Here is a 17829-nt window from a genome sequence, read left to right as displayed (position 1 = left end):
CCTGTGCATTTTCAGTGTATATTGGGTATTTTCCTACATTTAATTTATAGATCATATAGAGGTTCATAAAAGCTCTGAGTAAATTCAAAGGTTATTACATCAAAACATAAAACAGAAGAAAACATGGCCTTAACTGAATATAAAGACAAGTGTTTACAACCACTGTCATTTGTCAAACTACATGGGTTTCATTGGTGAATTAATGTTGCAGAAAATGACTGTTTCCATGTTCACTACCAAGCCTCTGAATGTCTCAATGGGTCATATGAATGGGTCTCATAAAAGGCTGAGAAACTGCATTTTACCTGAATTATTTACATGCATTGGTAGGATTAGCGGTTCAACCGTTATTTAACATTTTGGATCAGGGTACACTTTTGGTCACTGTTGACTGTTAGGGTCTTTGAGGGTTTTTTTTTTTTTGTTAATATGGCTTTAAATCCACCTAAAATGACCAAATCTTTTACTGCCAAAGTCACTGATAACTCTGTAATCCTACTTTGTAAAATGGATACAAATGGAGTGAGAGGAACTTGCCACAAAGACATCCTTATAAATCACTTTTCTTTATTTAAATCAGCGTTAGGCAGTTATGCTATGAACAACACAGGAAAATAAAAACAAAAATGACAAAAAGAAAGACATTTAAACATGAGAGATCCAGTTAACATTAACTGCACTTGGCACTGGATAGACGTTCAATGGAAAGAGGAAAAAAATATACACATTTGTCATACTCAAAATAGAAGTGCCTCCAGTCTGCTTTATGCCAACCGTATGGAGTGAAAGACCGGAGAGCTGAATTAAATCTCAAACAGTACTTCAACATTAGTAGAATACTGTTAACTAGTTTTTGCAGGGCTTTATGCCCAAACTCAAATTGATCTCATCGTTTTAACAGCGTCTGCCTCCGTGCTGTGGTAGATCTGAAGGAATACGACGGGTGAGGAACTATAGCGTCGCCACACTCTGCTCACGCCCGTTCACTCAGCTGAAGATTTACACTCGCAAAAGGAAGCAGAGGCGAAGCCGTTTGATGAGGAACAAATAGTAACATCCCCCCATCCCATCCTGACTCACCACCCCTAAACCCCAATGTACCGTCACAGATGATGTCAAGCTCAGGGGCTTTACTTTATGGATTTGTCCCTTTATAAATCAACCATTAATTCTTCATTTAAAAAAAACATGGAGGAACTTCTGTTACCACAATGTACTCCATTTACAATGGTAGTAGTGCACAGCAACAAAAGAAAAAGTCATGGAAAAAAAAAAATCAGATTTAAAGATATAAACTCATACATCCAACAAAAAGGAAAGCAAAAAGAAAGAAATCCCTCTCCCAGAAGAATAGTCATGATATCATTTATAAAAACCGACATAAAAATGTGATCAGCTCACCTGGAACAGAAGCTGAAAGCGGCCCGTGGCTGTTTATTAATGGACCCTGATTGTGATATTACAGACACAAATTCCTTATAACTCTGCATCAATTTATCCACTCCAGAGTTTTAATCAAAGAAGGAAACTAAACTTTCTCAAACTGCAGTGGCTGGTCTATTCCACTGTTTATCTGCCAAGTTTATTCCCATACACAATCAACAGATTTCTGGTTGTCTATGTGGCAGGTAAACATGCAGAGTGAACATCCAGCGTAAGGTCAATTTACTGCCTCGGTTTTTAACCATCACCACAACAACACAGATGAAAATCTGACTCCAAATTACATCAGCAGGGCAACATCAGCCCTTCTATACCTATTAAAGAAAGAGAGGCTCGAGTGTGATCTGCAAAGATGGAGAGTGGTTCTCGGGGCTTGCAAGGGAAGCGTGAGCCAATCGCAAACCGGGAGAGTAGAGAGGCAGAGGAAAAGTGGCGATAGAGGAGAGGAGAGGAACAGGGAGGTGACGGCTCGATTCCCACTGATGTCTGGGGAGTAATGTGAGCCAAAGACGAGGGATAAATAGATATATACTCTGCGATGGGGGCAAGGGGGGAAATGTGTGCATGTCTGGTATGTGTGCATGTGTGTGCATGTGTTGTGAGAGTGAGGTTTGTCCGTCCAGAGCTTTATCTGACGGTGACTCCTAGTTTTTCCAGCACGCGGACTCCTTTCTCCTGGTACTCCTCTCGGGTCAGCCAGAAGTTGTCCTTGTCCTTCATGATGTCAGCCAGCACGGCTCCACCCAGGAACACCATGTGCTTTCGTCTGGGAGGATCTTCAATGCGGATCTTAAATTTCTACAAGGAAAGGGGACAGGAAGACATGAGAAGACTGGGTAACAAAAAATAGACCATTGTTCACAGTGGCGCTAAAAATGTCACATCAGTAAAACTAATAAGGTACAGATGCACAGGTGATTTTTTTTTTTTTTTTTTTTTTTTAAATCAACAGTCATCAGTCTGAGTTTCAGCTGAAAGAGAACGAGGAAGAGTGAATCCTTTGGTTATACAATCATTTTGTATATTTGTTGGCCTGTGTATGCAACTTCATGAGGTATCTTAGAGTCATGTGTATATATGGAACATGAGGCCAAGTCCAGAAATAGTCTCAGAATTGGAAAACAGCAGGTTACATTGCAAACAATGATCTGAATGAACAGTCTATCACTCCACTTTGAGTTAAAGCAAGCTGTTCATCAAGGAAAATCACAATGCTAACACACAAACACACACACCTGGGTCTTACAGAGGGAACCCTGTGCATACCATAACACTGTCAAGCAGCAGTGTCTTAGATCATTTTCTATGTCATCTGTGTGAGTGCTGAAGGTCTTGTAAAGAATACCTGGTTAATGTATAGAATGGAATTACTGAAGTACATTTATTAAGATAAATGAGGTGAACAATTGTCCAGGATGAACAGAGTTCCTGTATTAACTGAGCTTATTTTAATTGATGAATATCTTATAGTGTTTACCAGACAGGGTTAACAAATTGAAGGAGAGGAATACAGCTGCATCTCACTTTTTTTCCACGCATAAATCTTCAATAACATGAACTGTGCTGACTTCCTGTTTTGTGTGATGAATAATCGTCCCTTTGTGCCATAAAGCAATTCAGCACATTTACCAGAAATTTAGCCTTGTGGCACAAAAACGCTGCTGCCAGTCTTTACAGTCCTAGTCTTATTTGTTTGCATCAATTACACTGATATGTCTACGTTAATATGATGACTGTTTATTCATGGTAATATTTCTAAAAAGGTAGAATCTCCCAACTGGCTTGTGCTCCACTTAAATTTTCAAGGTTTATTCAACCACAATCCGATCCTTTTTTACTGGACAATCAGCACTTCCTTTCAGTTTTATTTTACTCCAGCTTTAGGCCTCAAGGATACATAGTTTTGCTTTTCTTCTCTCATTTACTTGCATCTCCTTTTTTGTTAACCTCTCTCTGTTAGCCCAGTGAGTGCATTGTTCAGGTCAAACTGGCTGCTGGGAGGAATTGACATCTCAAGGAGACGCTCAGGTTTTTATTCTTCCCTGTTTACTCAGTGTCTTAGTCCTCAGTGCCCCCTTTTGTCTCCCTGTATGTCTCCATCTTCCTTGCAGATGGCTCTGTCAGTAATAGCTTCTTGAGGAAGTGTCCTCCTGCTGAGATACTGATTCATTACACAACCTGAAAGCAGGACAAGGAGGCTAACACTTTCTTCCATTGTTCTGTTCTGCTTTCTGTTTGCTTACAAGCTGTTCTGAGCACTGTATTACAGTCCTTGTCTTTTCTGTGTTATTACTTGTATTAGTGAATTACTTGTGAAAGTGACTTTCTGCTTGTTTTCCAAGTTAGGTCAAGGTTAAGATGTGAGACTCTGAGCTATCAAAACATTCAGATCAGGTGAATATTAATTTATTTTGTTCCTTCGGTAAATTATTTTGTTGAATTCATGCTGATCTCATTCCTTTTAGTGATTATTTTGTTCACTGTAAAGATAATTTTGGTTATTTTGATTATTGTAAGAGTCTGGTCTAGACCAGCTCTTAATATAAAGTGCCATGAGATAATTTGTTATGATTTGGCACTATATAAATAAAATTTGATCCATTGATTAATATTGTGTTCCTTTTATTCACTTCATCCATTATTTTTTTGGTACTTTGTTGATTTAATGCCAATTTTTTTCTCTTTAATTTTAACTTGAATGATGAACTTCACAAAATTATCTAAATTTGACTTAATTAGACAGTAGATAGCCTTTTAACTGAACATGTCAAAGTAATAACTACCTAAATGAACTATCCACAGTAGGAGAACAGTATTAGATAGTAGTGTTAATGTGACTGGCTGACTTTAGCTTTTGTTTGAAAGAAAAAACCTGATGAGACCATAACACAAATGTGTGTGAACAATGAGTTTCACACTTTATTCAGTGAGTGAGACAGTCTGGAGACATAGTTTTAATTCTTTTGGTATTTTGAAAGCTGTGAATGCATTTTGGTTCACAACTCCCCTGCACTTGATTGGAATATCAACACTACATATAACACTCTTAAAGCCTAATATTCCAAACACTGAGGACTTTTTTTTTCCTTTTTCAATCAAAGCCGAGCCCTTTGATAACAACACAATCACATGCCTCAAGAATCCATAAACAGAGCTTCCAATTCATTTCACTTCATTTTAAGAGCTCATGCACATAACAAACACAGCTGGGAATTTAAAGTAATGCCTTTGACACAGAGTTTCCTAGCTTCATACAACTGGGCCCGGCAGGATCTTCTGGCATGTTTAATGACAGTGAAAAGCAGCCCTTAGTAATGAGCTGCAAGAGCTAAAAGCTCAATTTCGAAGTATGACAGAGTCAAAGAGCCCATCGAAAACCTGGAGTTTAAGAGGAACAACAAAAAACAATATGGGACTGCATGGGGAATCTGCAAAAAAAAAAAGTCGGTATCAAACAGTGCTTAAAAGAGCAGTCTAAGCTGTTGAGAAATGAGAAAGGCAAGCACTATGATGCAAAAACCCAAAGAAGAGTTCTTGAACAGCAGAAGTTACACAACAGCTGGAGGGTTATCAGCTGTTAGAACAACAGAAAAACACTGAATACAAGAAACTGTGTGATTCATACTCCAAGTTCTAGAGCTATAATGGTATGGATGAAAAGCAATGAATGAATGAATTCTGTGACATAGATCAGGCAGTCATTGGAGATATAAGACCTGAAAAGGACTCAATCCTTCAAGGAATGGTGTTGTAACTGGAGGACATCAGAAAATAGATGGGATCCCCCAAAATATCACCAATACCTAGTCCCTCACCAAGTTGGTTACAGACCCAAATTCAGGCAACCCAGGAAGAGTCAAATCGCTGGTGACACCATCAACCATTTACAGCCAATGTGAGAAGGTCCAGTTCACATCACTGCAACCTCTACTGGCAATGATCTGAAGAGTTAGATGAATGATTGAACCCCAGACTGAGGTCAAATAATGCAAAATAATGCAGGTTTCTGTTCAAGATCCAGACTGAAGTTCGATCACTCATGAGGAGCTTAGACTACAACCAATGCTCCTCCACATTGGGAGAAGTCAGTTAAGGTGGTTGGAGATGCTGGTCAGAGATCATACTCCAGAAAAATGTGGAACAAAGCTGGTCTTCCTTCAACATATGACATGGAGTTTGGTCTTCCAAGAGGACTACAGCCACTGCTCTATTCTGCAAGCCCTTTTAAAAGCAGTCCTTGAGAGGTGTGCATAAATGAATGAATCCAAGCTCTTAATGAATGTCTTCTTTGAAGCACTTTATAAATTTTGTGAATGAATGAATGCTGAAGGTGCAGTCAGTGAAAGTTGTGAATGAATTTAAGTCGTCTTATAATCAGTGAATTAAATTTGTGAAATAACAAATGAACACATGTTGTTTAACAGAACTGGCCATGCATTATATGGTCTGTCAGCTAGTCTACTCATTATAATATTTAGCTATACTATGAAACTGAGTCTTCAAAATGTCAGACCACCAACAGCTATGTCTTTAATGGAGTATGTAATTTTTTGGAACTTAGATGAAAAACAGATATCAACTTCAAAATAATGAGCATATGAATTTAATGCCTCAATGTACCTAGTGTTGATACATTGTAAACAAAGGGAAAATAAGTCTCCTATATTTTAAGAGTATCATTTTCCTCTGTAGGTATCATATTAAATACATCTTTAACATTGGAGCTAATATGACAATTTTTCTTCTTTAAAGATTATTTGAGTATTTTTGTCTTTATATTTGACAGAAAATGTGGAGAACAAGAGGAGAAGAATGATATGCAGAAAATGATCCTGCCTAACTGTACCTATGTGTTGTGTGCCCCAACTACTCAGCTATTGGTATGAGATCTTTGATTGTTAAAATGTGCAATTGCTGCTGCTGTGTCAAAAACATAATGTGCTGCGCACTTTTAATACTCCTCAGCCAGAATGGACAGACAGACGCCTAAACAATTACAATACCCCTCTGGCCAGAGTTCGCCGAGGGGTAAAAACAGAATTTTGATGTCCAAGGAAGTTTGGCTTAAGTTCCAAAACACAAACTAAAACAATAACAGTAATGACAACAAGGTTGGAAGTTGGTTATTGTTTGTGCAAAAACTCCATTTACATATTTCAGTTTCTCACATGTAAAGTTTTTCTGCTGTTTTTTTTTTTTTTTTATATGCAATCATAAATGTGATGGAAAAAATAAATGAAAATGTTTAAAATGACATGACATACCAGATGATCCAAATGATTTTGTTCCAACTGCAACCCTAACTGTTTTAACAACAGTATTTAAAATACTACTTACTATTGTAAATAAAAAAAAAAACATTTCACTGTTTACAGAAAGCATCAAAACAGTTAAAGCTCCCAAACACTGGGAACCACTCCTGCAGTGCAACCCACGTCTCCTCCATCTCTCTGGATGTTAGCATGTTACAAACACTCATATTTTCACCAAATAGGGCTAAAAACACAGCTTCTGTTTTTCACTCACGTGGATAGCTGTCTAAATGCACTTGGCAACAAACAAACAGCTCAATGTGCACACCACAAATAGGCTGTGTTTCTGACAAAAAAAGTGAATGAGCAGAGTAGTGGATTAATGCTGCACAAATGGTTTGAATCCCCCATCAATCACACTGAACCAATATTGTCACAAGAATTCCCTGTAGCTGCCATACCTTCTGATTACCACAAATATTTTTACTGAAATAATATAATACTATGTAGTAAATAATTGAATAAAAAGCGAAAAAGGGTTTTAATCTGTATTTAAAATCATTTAGATAATCACACATTAAGAGACTATCTTTTTTCAGATGGCACACATTGTGATAAAACTAAGTGTGGAATTTTATTTCAGGTTCTCATCCCAAAGATTTTGGGAAAACTGAGACAGTTGGTCCTTGTGGGTAGGAAAGTAAAGTACATAATCTCTTATTTTAGTTATGAGTCATCTGTATACCTTTGTTTACTATACAACTCTGTGTAAAGTCATCTGTGTTTCTGGGATGTAATACAGCAATATATTTCCAAAATAAATATTTGTCATTGGGAAATGAACCACTCTTGCTGTAGGATGTCATTAAGATGATGTGTTGCAAAGAAATTAAAGAAGTAAAATGAGTGTGTTGGCTTCTGACCCCACCTGGTGGTGGTCTGTGGACACTGCACCCATCTGAAGTATCACAGCAAGTTGAAATTTACAAACTAGGCTTGAGAATGAAGTGGTAACTATTTCATATGCTTTATTCTACTCTAAACATTAGCTGTGTGGGATAATTGAGAGAAACAAAGGAGATCTTGTGAAGCAAGTTCACCTTCCCTGAGGTGGCCATACCTCTTTGACATTAATGCTCTCTCATACGTAGGGAAACTCCACCCTGGGCAACTTCAACAAATTCTGAGAATCCGCTGGAAATACTAATTCGCAGCCAGTTACAAAGCTGCAGTAGGACATAGCTAACTTGTACATTCAAATGAGCTGATGACTACAAATTTTTTGCTAGATTACAGTCATTGTGGAGCCTTTTTCTAGACTGTCAACAGTTTTAATTTAAGACTAAAAAGACATGATCTAATTTAATTCAAGACACTGCAAAAAAAAAAAAAACGTAAGAAACAAAACTGTGATGCAAACCCTTTTCCTCTTATAACTGTTTTCACATTCAAAGCAGAGTTGTAGATGAAGTTAAAGGCTGATATCTCACCGAAAGCTTGTCAACGTCTCCCTTCAGCACACGCTCTAGGTAAAGCTGCTTGAGCTCTCTCTCCAGCCGTGACGGCAGACCGGGATACATGGTAGAGCCTCCCGACAACACAATGTGTTTGTAAAACTCAGGCCTAAAAAAAGACAGTGGGAAAAAAATAAGAGGAGTCAGCTTTTAAAAAACTCAGTGACTGTTGGTGAATACAACATATAATTAAACGGAGAAATTAAGTGATATAGAGACATACATTTACATAGATTTTCTACTCTTTTTAAAAATCTTATGATTATTTTAAAAATGATTAAACCCTTTGGATGCAGTGCCATTGTTCACATATTTAGTACCACTACATCTGCGTATCTTCTGATGTATCTTCTCATTCCTATTAATATCAGAGTGTGTGAGTATGTGCATATTGTGCTGACCTAGTGTCTATGTCGGCAGCCTGGATGGTGTTAAAGAGCAGCTCGGCCACTCCGACACCTTCCACGTTGATGAGGTGAGGCTGGAACAGTGCCTCAGGGGCCTCAAACCGCTCTCCTCCCACCTTGATCACACGACCATCTGGCAGCTGGAGATGTGTGGGAGGAAGGAGATGAAAAGGAAGGGGGGAAAAGTGTGACACCAGAGAATCAGTAGGATTTGGTGTAATACTAAACACACACAGCTAAAGGGTATAAATACTGCATGTAAGAATGAAGACTGATACCATTTAATGGCTGTTTGCCATGTACTGTATGAAAGGTCTTATTGTTCTCATTTAGAGACAAGTACTTGATTAAAGAAAACATTTTTGTTTATTCCCTTTTAAAATCTTTGACAATTTTGTTTTACATTAAGTTAAAACTTAGACATGGCAGGCTACAAGCTGAGGAGAGTCAATGTGTGTGTGACTATAAAAAGGCTTCATTCAGCTGAGGGCAGTGGGAGGAAGTGGAGCCCAGCCACCGCCGCAAAGTGGCTGCACAGGAAATGATGTAACGCACAGTTCAGGGCCCTTCAGCCACAGTTACATTGCCCTCCTTGTTTCGGCACACTCACGCACACAATATGATACCTACACATACATGTCGTTCACACACCTACACACACTCGCCTACACTAATCCAAACACACATGGTCACAGTGAGCTCTGAGACACAACATGTGCTCGCTAAGGCGTGCAGTAACACAGACTTTAGGACCTGCGTTTAGATTCTGTGGTTCCCTCTGCAGGGAAAAGGTCTTTGGAAAGAAAAGCAAGCCTGGTGGAGGAGCACTGCACCCCACATGTTTAAGTCCCAGAGAAAACAGTTAGTCAGCAGCACTGCCCTGTCCTAAAGGAGCCAACAGAGCCACCAACAGGCATGTGGTAGTCCACTTAGCCTGATGGGAAAACAGATTTAGTTTCCCAAGTTTTGATTACTGAAGAATACTGCCATTTCTGAAAAACAAATTCATTTGGGGGGGATTTTTTTACAATGATTATATTTTTAGCAGAATAAAAAAAAAATTGTGTGGACGTGATGACCACAAAAAATCTAATTTTATATCCACCAGGGTACAAAATAAAGTAAGGAGAATCCCCAAAAGACTTGTAAGTTGACATAAATGTGAATAAGAATGGTTCCATTTTTAAGAGTAAATGAGCAAGTTGGTACAAAGTTCCAAAAAACAAAGGTGTAAAAAGCAGTTCAACATGTTGAACATTGTATAATAATTTCCTCTCCAGAGTAATGGGGAGTAATAAACACAATGTCCATATGAGGGCAGCATCATATTTTATGGATTGTTTGAAAGGGGTGAATGTTAATACATACCTGATTAGAGGTAGAGAGAGAGTTGATGTTTAAAGGCCAATATAAGAAACTCTGATCACCACTTACTGGACTGACATAATCACTGCACTTTCCACAAAAAAACTTTGGCACTGAAAAATCATTATTGAAGTCTAAAATTAACCAGCTTTTCTAGCAACTTGATAAATGTTGAATTGAACATTTAAGTCAAAGTAGCTGATACATGTGGAACTCAACATCAACTTAACAGTTCCAAAAAATCTTTTGAGCTAGCATTTCCCTCAATGTCAGCATTTCCAGTTTAGAAGTCTATTATTATCCATTAGCCACTATCAGCGCCAAATTATGCCAATACCAGTACTTAAAAAACAAAGGGGAAAAAAGTCCCATCAGTGCAGAACAAATCAGTTTATCCCTGCACCTGATGAAATGATGTCAGTAAGCAGGTTACACTATGATATTTAAGTCTATGGCAGGAGCATGTCTCTTTAAATAATTTTTAAAAAGAAGCCAAAAAGTTCAGAATGAATGCGTCACAGTGGCTAAAAGAAATACTTTACTGATGACTTCTACACTGACCTCAGACATGAAAATGATTGTTTCACTAAGTCAGTATTACTGTTAAAAATAAAGACAGTATAAAAATACCGTGTAAGACTCCACCAGCACGGTGGTCTCCAATGCCAGCTTTTGTTCCTGTTCAATGTTGTAGCCGACGTAGCATAGCTTCTCCTTCATCATTCGCACTGTTTCAAAGTCTGCTGAGTGATTGAAGGCGTAACCCCTCAGCAACAACAACTGCACCAAGACAGAGATGTCAATCAACAGGTTTGATAGGACAGAAATCCTAAGAACATCATTTGTAGAAGATAATGATTGTTAAATACATATGTAAAGCACATATTCCTATACTTTCCAACTCTTTGTGTGTCTCTTTTATTCATGTACTTCTTGTAACTGTTGACATAAAAAAATTACTATATAAATACCTTGATGAGGTAGCGAGTGATGTCTCTGCCTGCGATATCCAGGCGTCTCGTCAGGTGAGGCAGGCTGAAGCCCTCATACACTGGACAGATGTGTGTAACACCATCACCTGAGTCCACTACCACACCGGTCAGAAGACCTAAAACACACAAGCACACCCAGAAGTTAATAATCTACAGTTTACCCAATATGTACTCAGATTACAGACCATTAATCTTTCTGTCTGATACGAACATACTTACTACTTACATACTGTCAGTGTTTGTTTGACATTGTCTGCATCACAAATGGGATTCATTACACTGAGATAATTTAATGTCCCAATATCATGTCTATCACCAAATCAATCAACATGTCAACCCTCTTGGTACCTAGAATATTTGTTATTCACGTAATCATAAATCTTGGCACAAAGTATTTGACAAAGGAGTGGTTGTTAGATACAGTACAGAATAAAATGAACAGCTATCTACTAGAGAGGTTGTGACTAGTAAGAACTGAAACATCATTACAGCCCCCAACAGGAACAACTGAAGTTTTATACAAATATGGCACTGGTAATTTAACCAATAAACTGTGAAAATGCTCTGTCATATTTAATGAGAAACTGAAAAATCTCTGATACAGAGCTTAATCTTTTTGGTGAGTTGTTTTAGTGGTGGGCCTTAAAAGTTAATGCATTTAGTTTTATTAAATCTAATGCATAAGACTTTAAAATGTTTCTTACCTTGAGCATACAGTGTCAGAACGGCTTGAATAGCAATGTAGACACCTGCAAACTGATAGGTCTCAAACATCACCTGCAAGAACAAACAAAAAATATTGCCATCATGACAACTGACTTAGCTCATTTTAAGCTGTATACCTTGAGCAAAAATGATCCCATTAAGGGGATTTTAATATTTAGAACAGGTGTGACTGCATAAATAAATGGCTCTCAAATTGTCAAAGCATTCATGGCCTTCAGAGGCAGAAGTTAGGTAGAAAGGGAGGATATACCTTCATCTTCAGTGTTTAATTAAAAAAAAAAAAAAAATCGTCAATGCTATGATTAACTAGATATCTGGTGAATGGGTTATGTGAAACAGACACAGGACAAGAAAGAACATATTTATTGACATGCAATACAAAGGAAAAAGTGGCTACCAGACAAAACGAGGACATATAGAATTACTAATTTTATTCCTACATATCCACAAAAGCACCAACAACAAATACCTCAATGATTTTTTCGCGGTTCTTGGTGGGGTTCATTGGTGGCTCAGTCAGCAGGATCTTGCAGTTACGGGAGTCGATGTTGAGCTTTTCTGGGCCAAACGTGTAGTCCCACAGGTGTTTCATGTCGTCCCAGTTCCTGACAATGCCATTTTCCATGGGGTAGTTGACTTCCAGCATAGAGCGGAGCTCGCTGGCCTCATCCCCCACCATCAGGTCCTGGTTGGAGGGGTCAAGTGTCAAACACAAATAAGTTGTGGGATGATTGTTCCTCTACGTCTGAAACAGTTTTGATCTTCAGAGAAAATGGCTGAGTTCTGAGCATTGCAAATCAATCATTTCGAACCCCCCCTTTTTCCTGCTGATCTGGTAAAATTAGAGCAACTGGATCACCAAGCTTTCACTCGCCTTGAGACAAGTCATATATCAGATGTCAAAAAAATGCACACAAGATCAGATCACACCCAAAGCATCTCTACAGGTTAAAACTTGGTTATCCAGCATGCACAAAAAGACGTTATTTTCCATGCAGCTACTTCTGGAAACACTTTAGATTCCCTCTAGCTACAGTAAACAACTTATTTTAACACCATTCAACTAGCTGCATGCAAGGCAGCGTGAAAATGTAAACAACCATTAGGTTAGAGCTTAGTGTTAGCCACACAGTCAAGCATCTCATGTTCCACTTGAAGACATCAAAAGCCTACTGAAGACAGCCATTTTATGAGTTCATCCTGTGTGCTTTGGCATTAACAAAGTACCAGTCACAGGCAGCGCCTCCATATGGTCTCAATAAAAAAAAAGGTAAAAAGAAAAACAGATGTGCTTCCGGCTCCAAATTTCAGTTGTCTGCCATGCATCCTCCAGTGTTGATACTACACTTGCAAAGGTGTAACATTTGCACATGGTAAAGAAGATGCTCTGGTCTTGACATTTTGTAATATCACATAAGATTTAAAGTTCAGACGAAAAGATCTATAATGCAAATACATACTGAAAGTTCATCATAAGGCACCCAGATTTCGAGCTGCAGCTTGCAATAGTTTAAGGTCCTTTTGGCTGAAAAGTGTTGTGATTAGTTGAGTCTTTAAATAGCAACAGGATTGAGGGGCGGTTAGCTGTCAGGATGAACCAACAGATCAGAGACTTGGAGAATGGAACCAGTCCAAAATCACTTTTAGCACTCCATCGACTCCAGCTGGCTTATGATTCATCACAGCCGTTTTGCAACACGTTCAGCCTGAAGCGAAGAATGCATTAGTGTAGGTGCTGTATATCTATCAGATTCACTTATTTGGAACACAACATTAAAACTAAACTCCCTAAATTAGCCTGAATATCTCCCTAAGTCTAGTTGTGATGTAGATGAATGTGATTATAGAAGCTAAAATAAAACAAATGAAGAGAAGGCACAAGACAAAAAGCATTGAAAACCAAGAAAGATGGCAAATTTCTGGTTGAGATCAAAACATGACAACTCTCTGTAGCAGGCAAGGACAGGAGGCACACACCAACCTGAACTTACCATCTTCTGGGCATTCTACTTCACCGTGGGGGGAACAAAACATGAAGGAAGAGGGAGGTAGATATAGAAAATGAATAAACAAAAGAAAAATAGGAAAGAACAGGAAAAGGTAGAGAGGATTTATGCTAAAATTATGAAAAACTGACAGACATTTAGAGCTTTGCTGCTATGTGTCCTTTGTCCTAATAAACAAAATAAATACCTTAAAAAATAGTGTAGACACTTGTTTGTGTTAGAAGGACTTCTACACCAAGTTGGTGCAATTTGTGTCCAGAGGATTTCAAACCTTAATTGGGAGAAGATAGACCTAACTGAAAAATAATAAAACAAATTCTTGGGAGTTAGATTATCCTGTGAATTTGGTTTGAGCTTTTATGATTATGATGTTGTCTAACTTCTTTATCATATCATACTGTTTTGTTTGTCTTACAAATAATCTTGTGGCTGTAGTCTTCTTCCTAAGAAAAAAAAGTAAAAACACAGAGGTATGAAGATAATTTTACTAACATCTGTGGACCATGCCATACCTTGATTTCAATGTTTCCCACTTTAGCTGTCGAGCGGATGATGGGCCTCCCAACAAGCGCAGGGAAGATGTGCTCTGGGAAGTTGGAGCCTGCATAGCCGCACTTGACAAACTGAACCGAGACAAGGAAAGAAAAGAAGAGGAAGTGGTGAGGAAATACATTTAGGTACTCGATGAGATAAACTGTCATTTGTGTGTAAGTGACTATTAACTGCTGTGGTCACACACTTGCATCAGTTTAGCACACTATCAAATCTCAAAAGTGACAGCTGTGTCTACTGCTTTTAAAAACCGCAACAAGGTGACAAAAATTTGACATACTACCATTTAAATTGCAAAGTATTAAAACCAAGACTCAACCTATTAGTTAGCAATGTTAAATTTCACCATTTATAATAATATCTATAATTCTTTGTTCTGTGACCAAGCCTTTGAGATCCATTTCACACACTCTTGCACTGAGCTTTACTTGAAAATAACTGCATTTTCATAGTAATGGAGTATTTCAAACAAAATGTTTTAGTGTTCAGCTGTACGCAGTATTTCTTCGCATTGCTATGCACATACATTCACCATACAATTCAATACTATGTTTAACACTGGAAAATGATGTGAAATGACACAAAATGTGCTACAGTTACATATGCAGCTGTGGTTCTGTCTCACTTCCTCTGGCTGCTGAGTTCAGCCTTCAGACAGACCAGGGTGTTTTTCTCCCTCACACACACACACAATGCTCTCTCACATCTCAAAAAAGCCTTACTGCTCATGAGTATGCTGAGCTAACTTCCTCTATGGCTGCTGACAAAGTTTAGAGAGGAAGTCCCTGGTGTGATTGAAAGGGGATAGTGTAAATGGTTTATCATGACTAATTCTATGTTACAATAAACCTTGCATCCTTGGGATGCAAAATGAGAAAGTTTTTTTTACTCTAGACATTAGATAAAGAGCATGCACTTGATTTGGTATATGTTTATCTTTAGGAATTACTCATAGTAAACCATTTACACTACTACCATTTCCAATCACACCAGGGACTTTTTCTCTACAGTAACAGAACAGTAACAAAAAACAGATATAACCGAGCTGGTTAGTTTCTCATCTATCAACATGGTGTCGTAACACCTTTTCTATTGTAATTTTTTTTTTATAAATCCCGGATGACCGTTCAGCGAAAATATGTGAAATGAAGGCATCCATTAGGGTGAGTGTATATATGTGCAAACACCTCGTTATAAAACCATGAACATCTTACTGAAACAGACACCTACATACGGGAAGTTGGTGCTAACTGCTGCACAGGAAAACATTTAGGTGGTTCCTCAATAAACTAACCTGTTACGGCCTAGCTAACACTGAACATAGCTGACGATAGCCATCTCAGTGCATCCGACTACGGTCTGGAACAATAAAACACCATCCCCAACTCAAAGTATTGAATTAAAAGTGATAGCATTATTTGCTAGACAAGACATGGAAATAACTGACGTGTCTGCCAGACGGAGCTACCAGACAGCCAGCTGCTAGCTAAAAAAAAATAGCAGGCTAATCAGCTAACTGCCTTAGCTTAATGGCTACTGGTTTGCAAAAAAGACGGTAATCTATTGACCACATTTGCAGTATTATACTGATGAAAGAAGCATAGCCAAAATTGCGTGACTGACTTTTATCCTTTGAAGTACGATGTATCTAAATGCAGTTTCCGTATCTGCTCTGGATGAATGAAAATTAAATGGCTAACAGGCTAACTAGCTACCCACCCAGTTGACGCTAGCACAGCAGCTCCACTTCCTGTTTCAGCAAACCATTCGGCATAACGGCACCGGTAAAAGCAGGCCGCGGATACATGAAGCGTATATTAAAAGCGGGAAACCTACCCCGGTTCCATTGTCACAGACCACCACTTTCCTTCCCTGGCTGTCCATTGTGTAAAAGCCCAGTTGCCGCTGAACCTTCCTCAACTTTCTTCGGCAAGCCGGAAGGAAGACACACCAACCCGGCAGAGAGGAAGGGAAGGGTGGTCATCCGGTGTTTGACAGACAGCGGTTCAAGTGACAGCAGCAGACACTCCCTCCTGTCTCTGGACCCGGCAGGTTCACATGGACACATTCACCTCACCTGCTTCAGGATCTGCTCTTCATAAACACTGTTGGGGAACTGAACTACTTGTAGCTGAACAAGTTAGTTATATTGGAGGAACTTGCTGGTATTTCAACTACTAAATGATTCAAGTACAGTACTTTCTACATAAAACTGGTCTACGATTTTTATTTATTTATTTTGTTTTTTTTTATTTTTGAGAAATGATCTGCCTCAGAGATTAAATGTGCTCAATTCTTTATAATTTAATGCAATAAATTATAGAACAAATGACAAAAGTGCTGGTTAGCTTTCAATGTATATGATTAAGTGTTGTTACACATGCGTATATTGGTGTTTATGTACATTTATAGGCCTACAATCAGTTTATAAACCTTCCACTAGAAACAACTTGTAAAGTGAATGTATAGGAATGTGCTGACAGTGTTTTGAAGTTGATCTGTTATACCTGAGTAAAACCTATTCTCTCATTGATTCTCAGAATTTCACATTTTGACACAAGACTGTATCTTGGAAACTACAGCCAACTAGCACTTTTGATTTTTGAATTTCTTTATTAGTGACTCAAACTTGGTAAATTTTCCACTACATTTATTCTGGAGGCATTTTACTCTTAGACCAGTGTAATCAATAATATGATTCAAAATGGACACACACATTTGAACTAGAAAAAAATAAGTTCTCTATAAAAATTAAGAGGAAAGTTTACAAGATTTATGTCAAATTATCTACATTTTGTTGTGTTGAACAAATAAATGAAGAAACATTAAAACTGATTTTTCTTAACCTTATTTTTATCTATTAAACTCATTTAATTTGTTTATGTCAGGGTTTCCAGAAGGTGGACCATTGTCACTCAGACTATATCAATCTGACGATATTATTCTAATTATTCATAAGTATTGATTTTTGCTATATCTTCAGACAAGTTTTTCCATGTGACTTTTTGAATATCTTATGTTATAATTTCATATTACATGTACATTCCCAGTTCATAAAGAGTTTGTATTTTGGACTCATTTTCTAAAGTTCCTTAGCTAACCATGTTTGATTGTCCCTCAGGTAGTTTCATTATACTTCTTCCAGTGCCATCTAATTGGTAACTTCAAAGTAGCCTCCTTAGAGGGGGATAAGATTGCTACAGTTTTGGCTTTTTTATATTCTCAATGAGAAGGAAAAAACACGTCATCTACCTTAAATGACACTTAACCTTTTGAGCCTACAAAAAACAAAAGCAATATGTGACACAAAAAATAAAGATATAATGTGTTGATACATATATTAATACCATTGAAACACAGGTTCACTCTACATAAATAAATAACACCACAGCAAGACTGCAGTAATTACACTTGTACAATGATTTTCAACTGTAAATCCATACCCTCTGATACGTTAAAGAAACTGTTGATTACTGTATAAAACCAAGCGATGATGATGACAATCTAATGATTAAAACTGAAATCAAAACCAGACAACCAGCTTCACAGGGTAACTGCTCAACAAAAACAGA

At 37.9% G+C, this 17829-nt stretch overlaps 1 protein-coding gene across 1 annotated transcript; it reads right to left on the bottom strand.

Annotated features, from left to right (window-relative positions):
* Positions 1 to 547: 547 nt before the first annotated feature.
* Positions 548 to 16251, bottom strand: actr2b (actin related protein 2b). Its single transcript, XM_030155679.1, has 9 exons — positions 16094 to 16251; positions 14218 to 14328; positions 12169 to 12384; positions 11678 to 11750; positions 10953 to 11089; positions 10612 to 10761; positions 8611 to 8756; positions 8186 to 8318; positions 548 to 2241 (listed from the first exon to the last, which is right to left on the bottom strand). Exons 1-9 carry the CDS (start codon positions 16139 to 16141, stop codon positions 2071 to 2073), a joined length of 1185 nt encoding a protein of 394 aa, XP_030011539.1. The 5' UTR covers positions 16142 to 16251; the 3' UTR covers positions 548 to 2070.
* Between the last annotated feature and the right edge of the window lie 1578 nt (positions 16252 to 17829).

The sequence above is a fragment of the Sphaeramia orbicularis genome, chromosome 15 (assembly GCF_902148855.1).
Source record: "Sphaeramia orbicularis chromosome 15, fSphaOr1.1, whole genome shotgun sequence".
NCBI classification, from domain to species: Eukaryota; Metazoa; Chordata; class Actinopteri; order Kurtiformes; family Apogonidae; genus Sphaeramia; species Sphaeramia orbicularis.
This window is presented reverse-complemented; position numbering and strand designations above follow the sequence as displayed.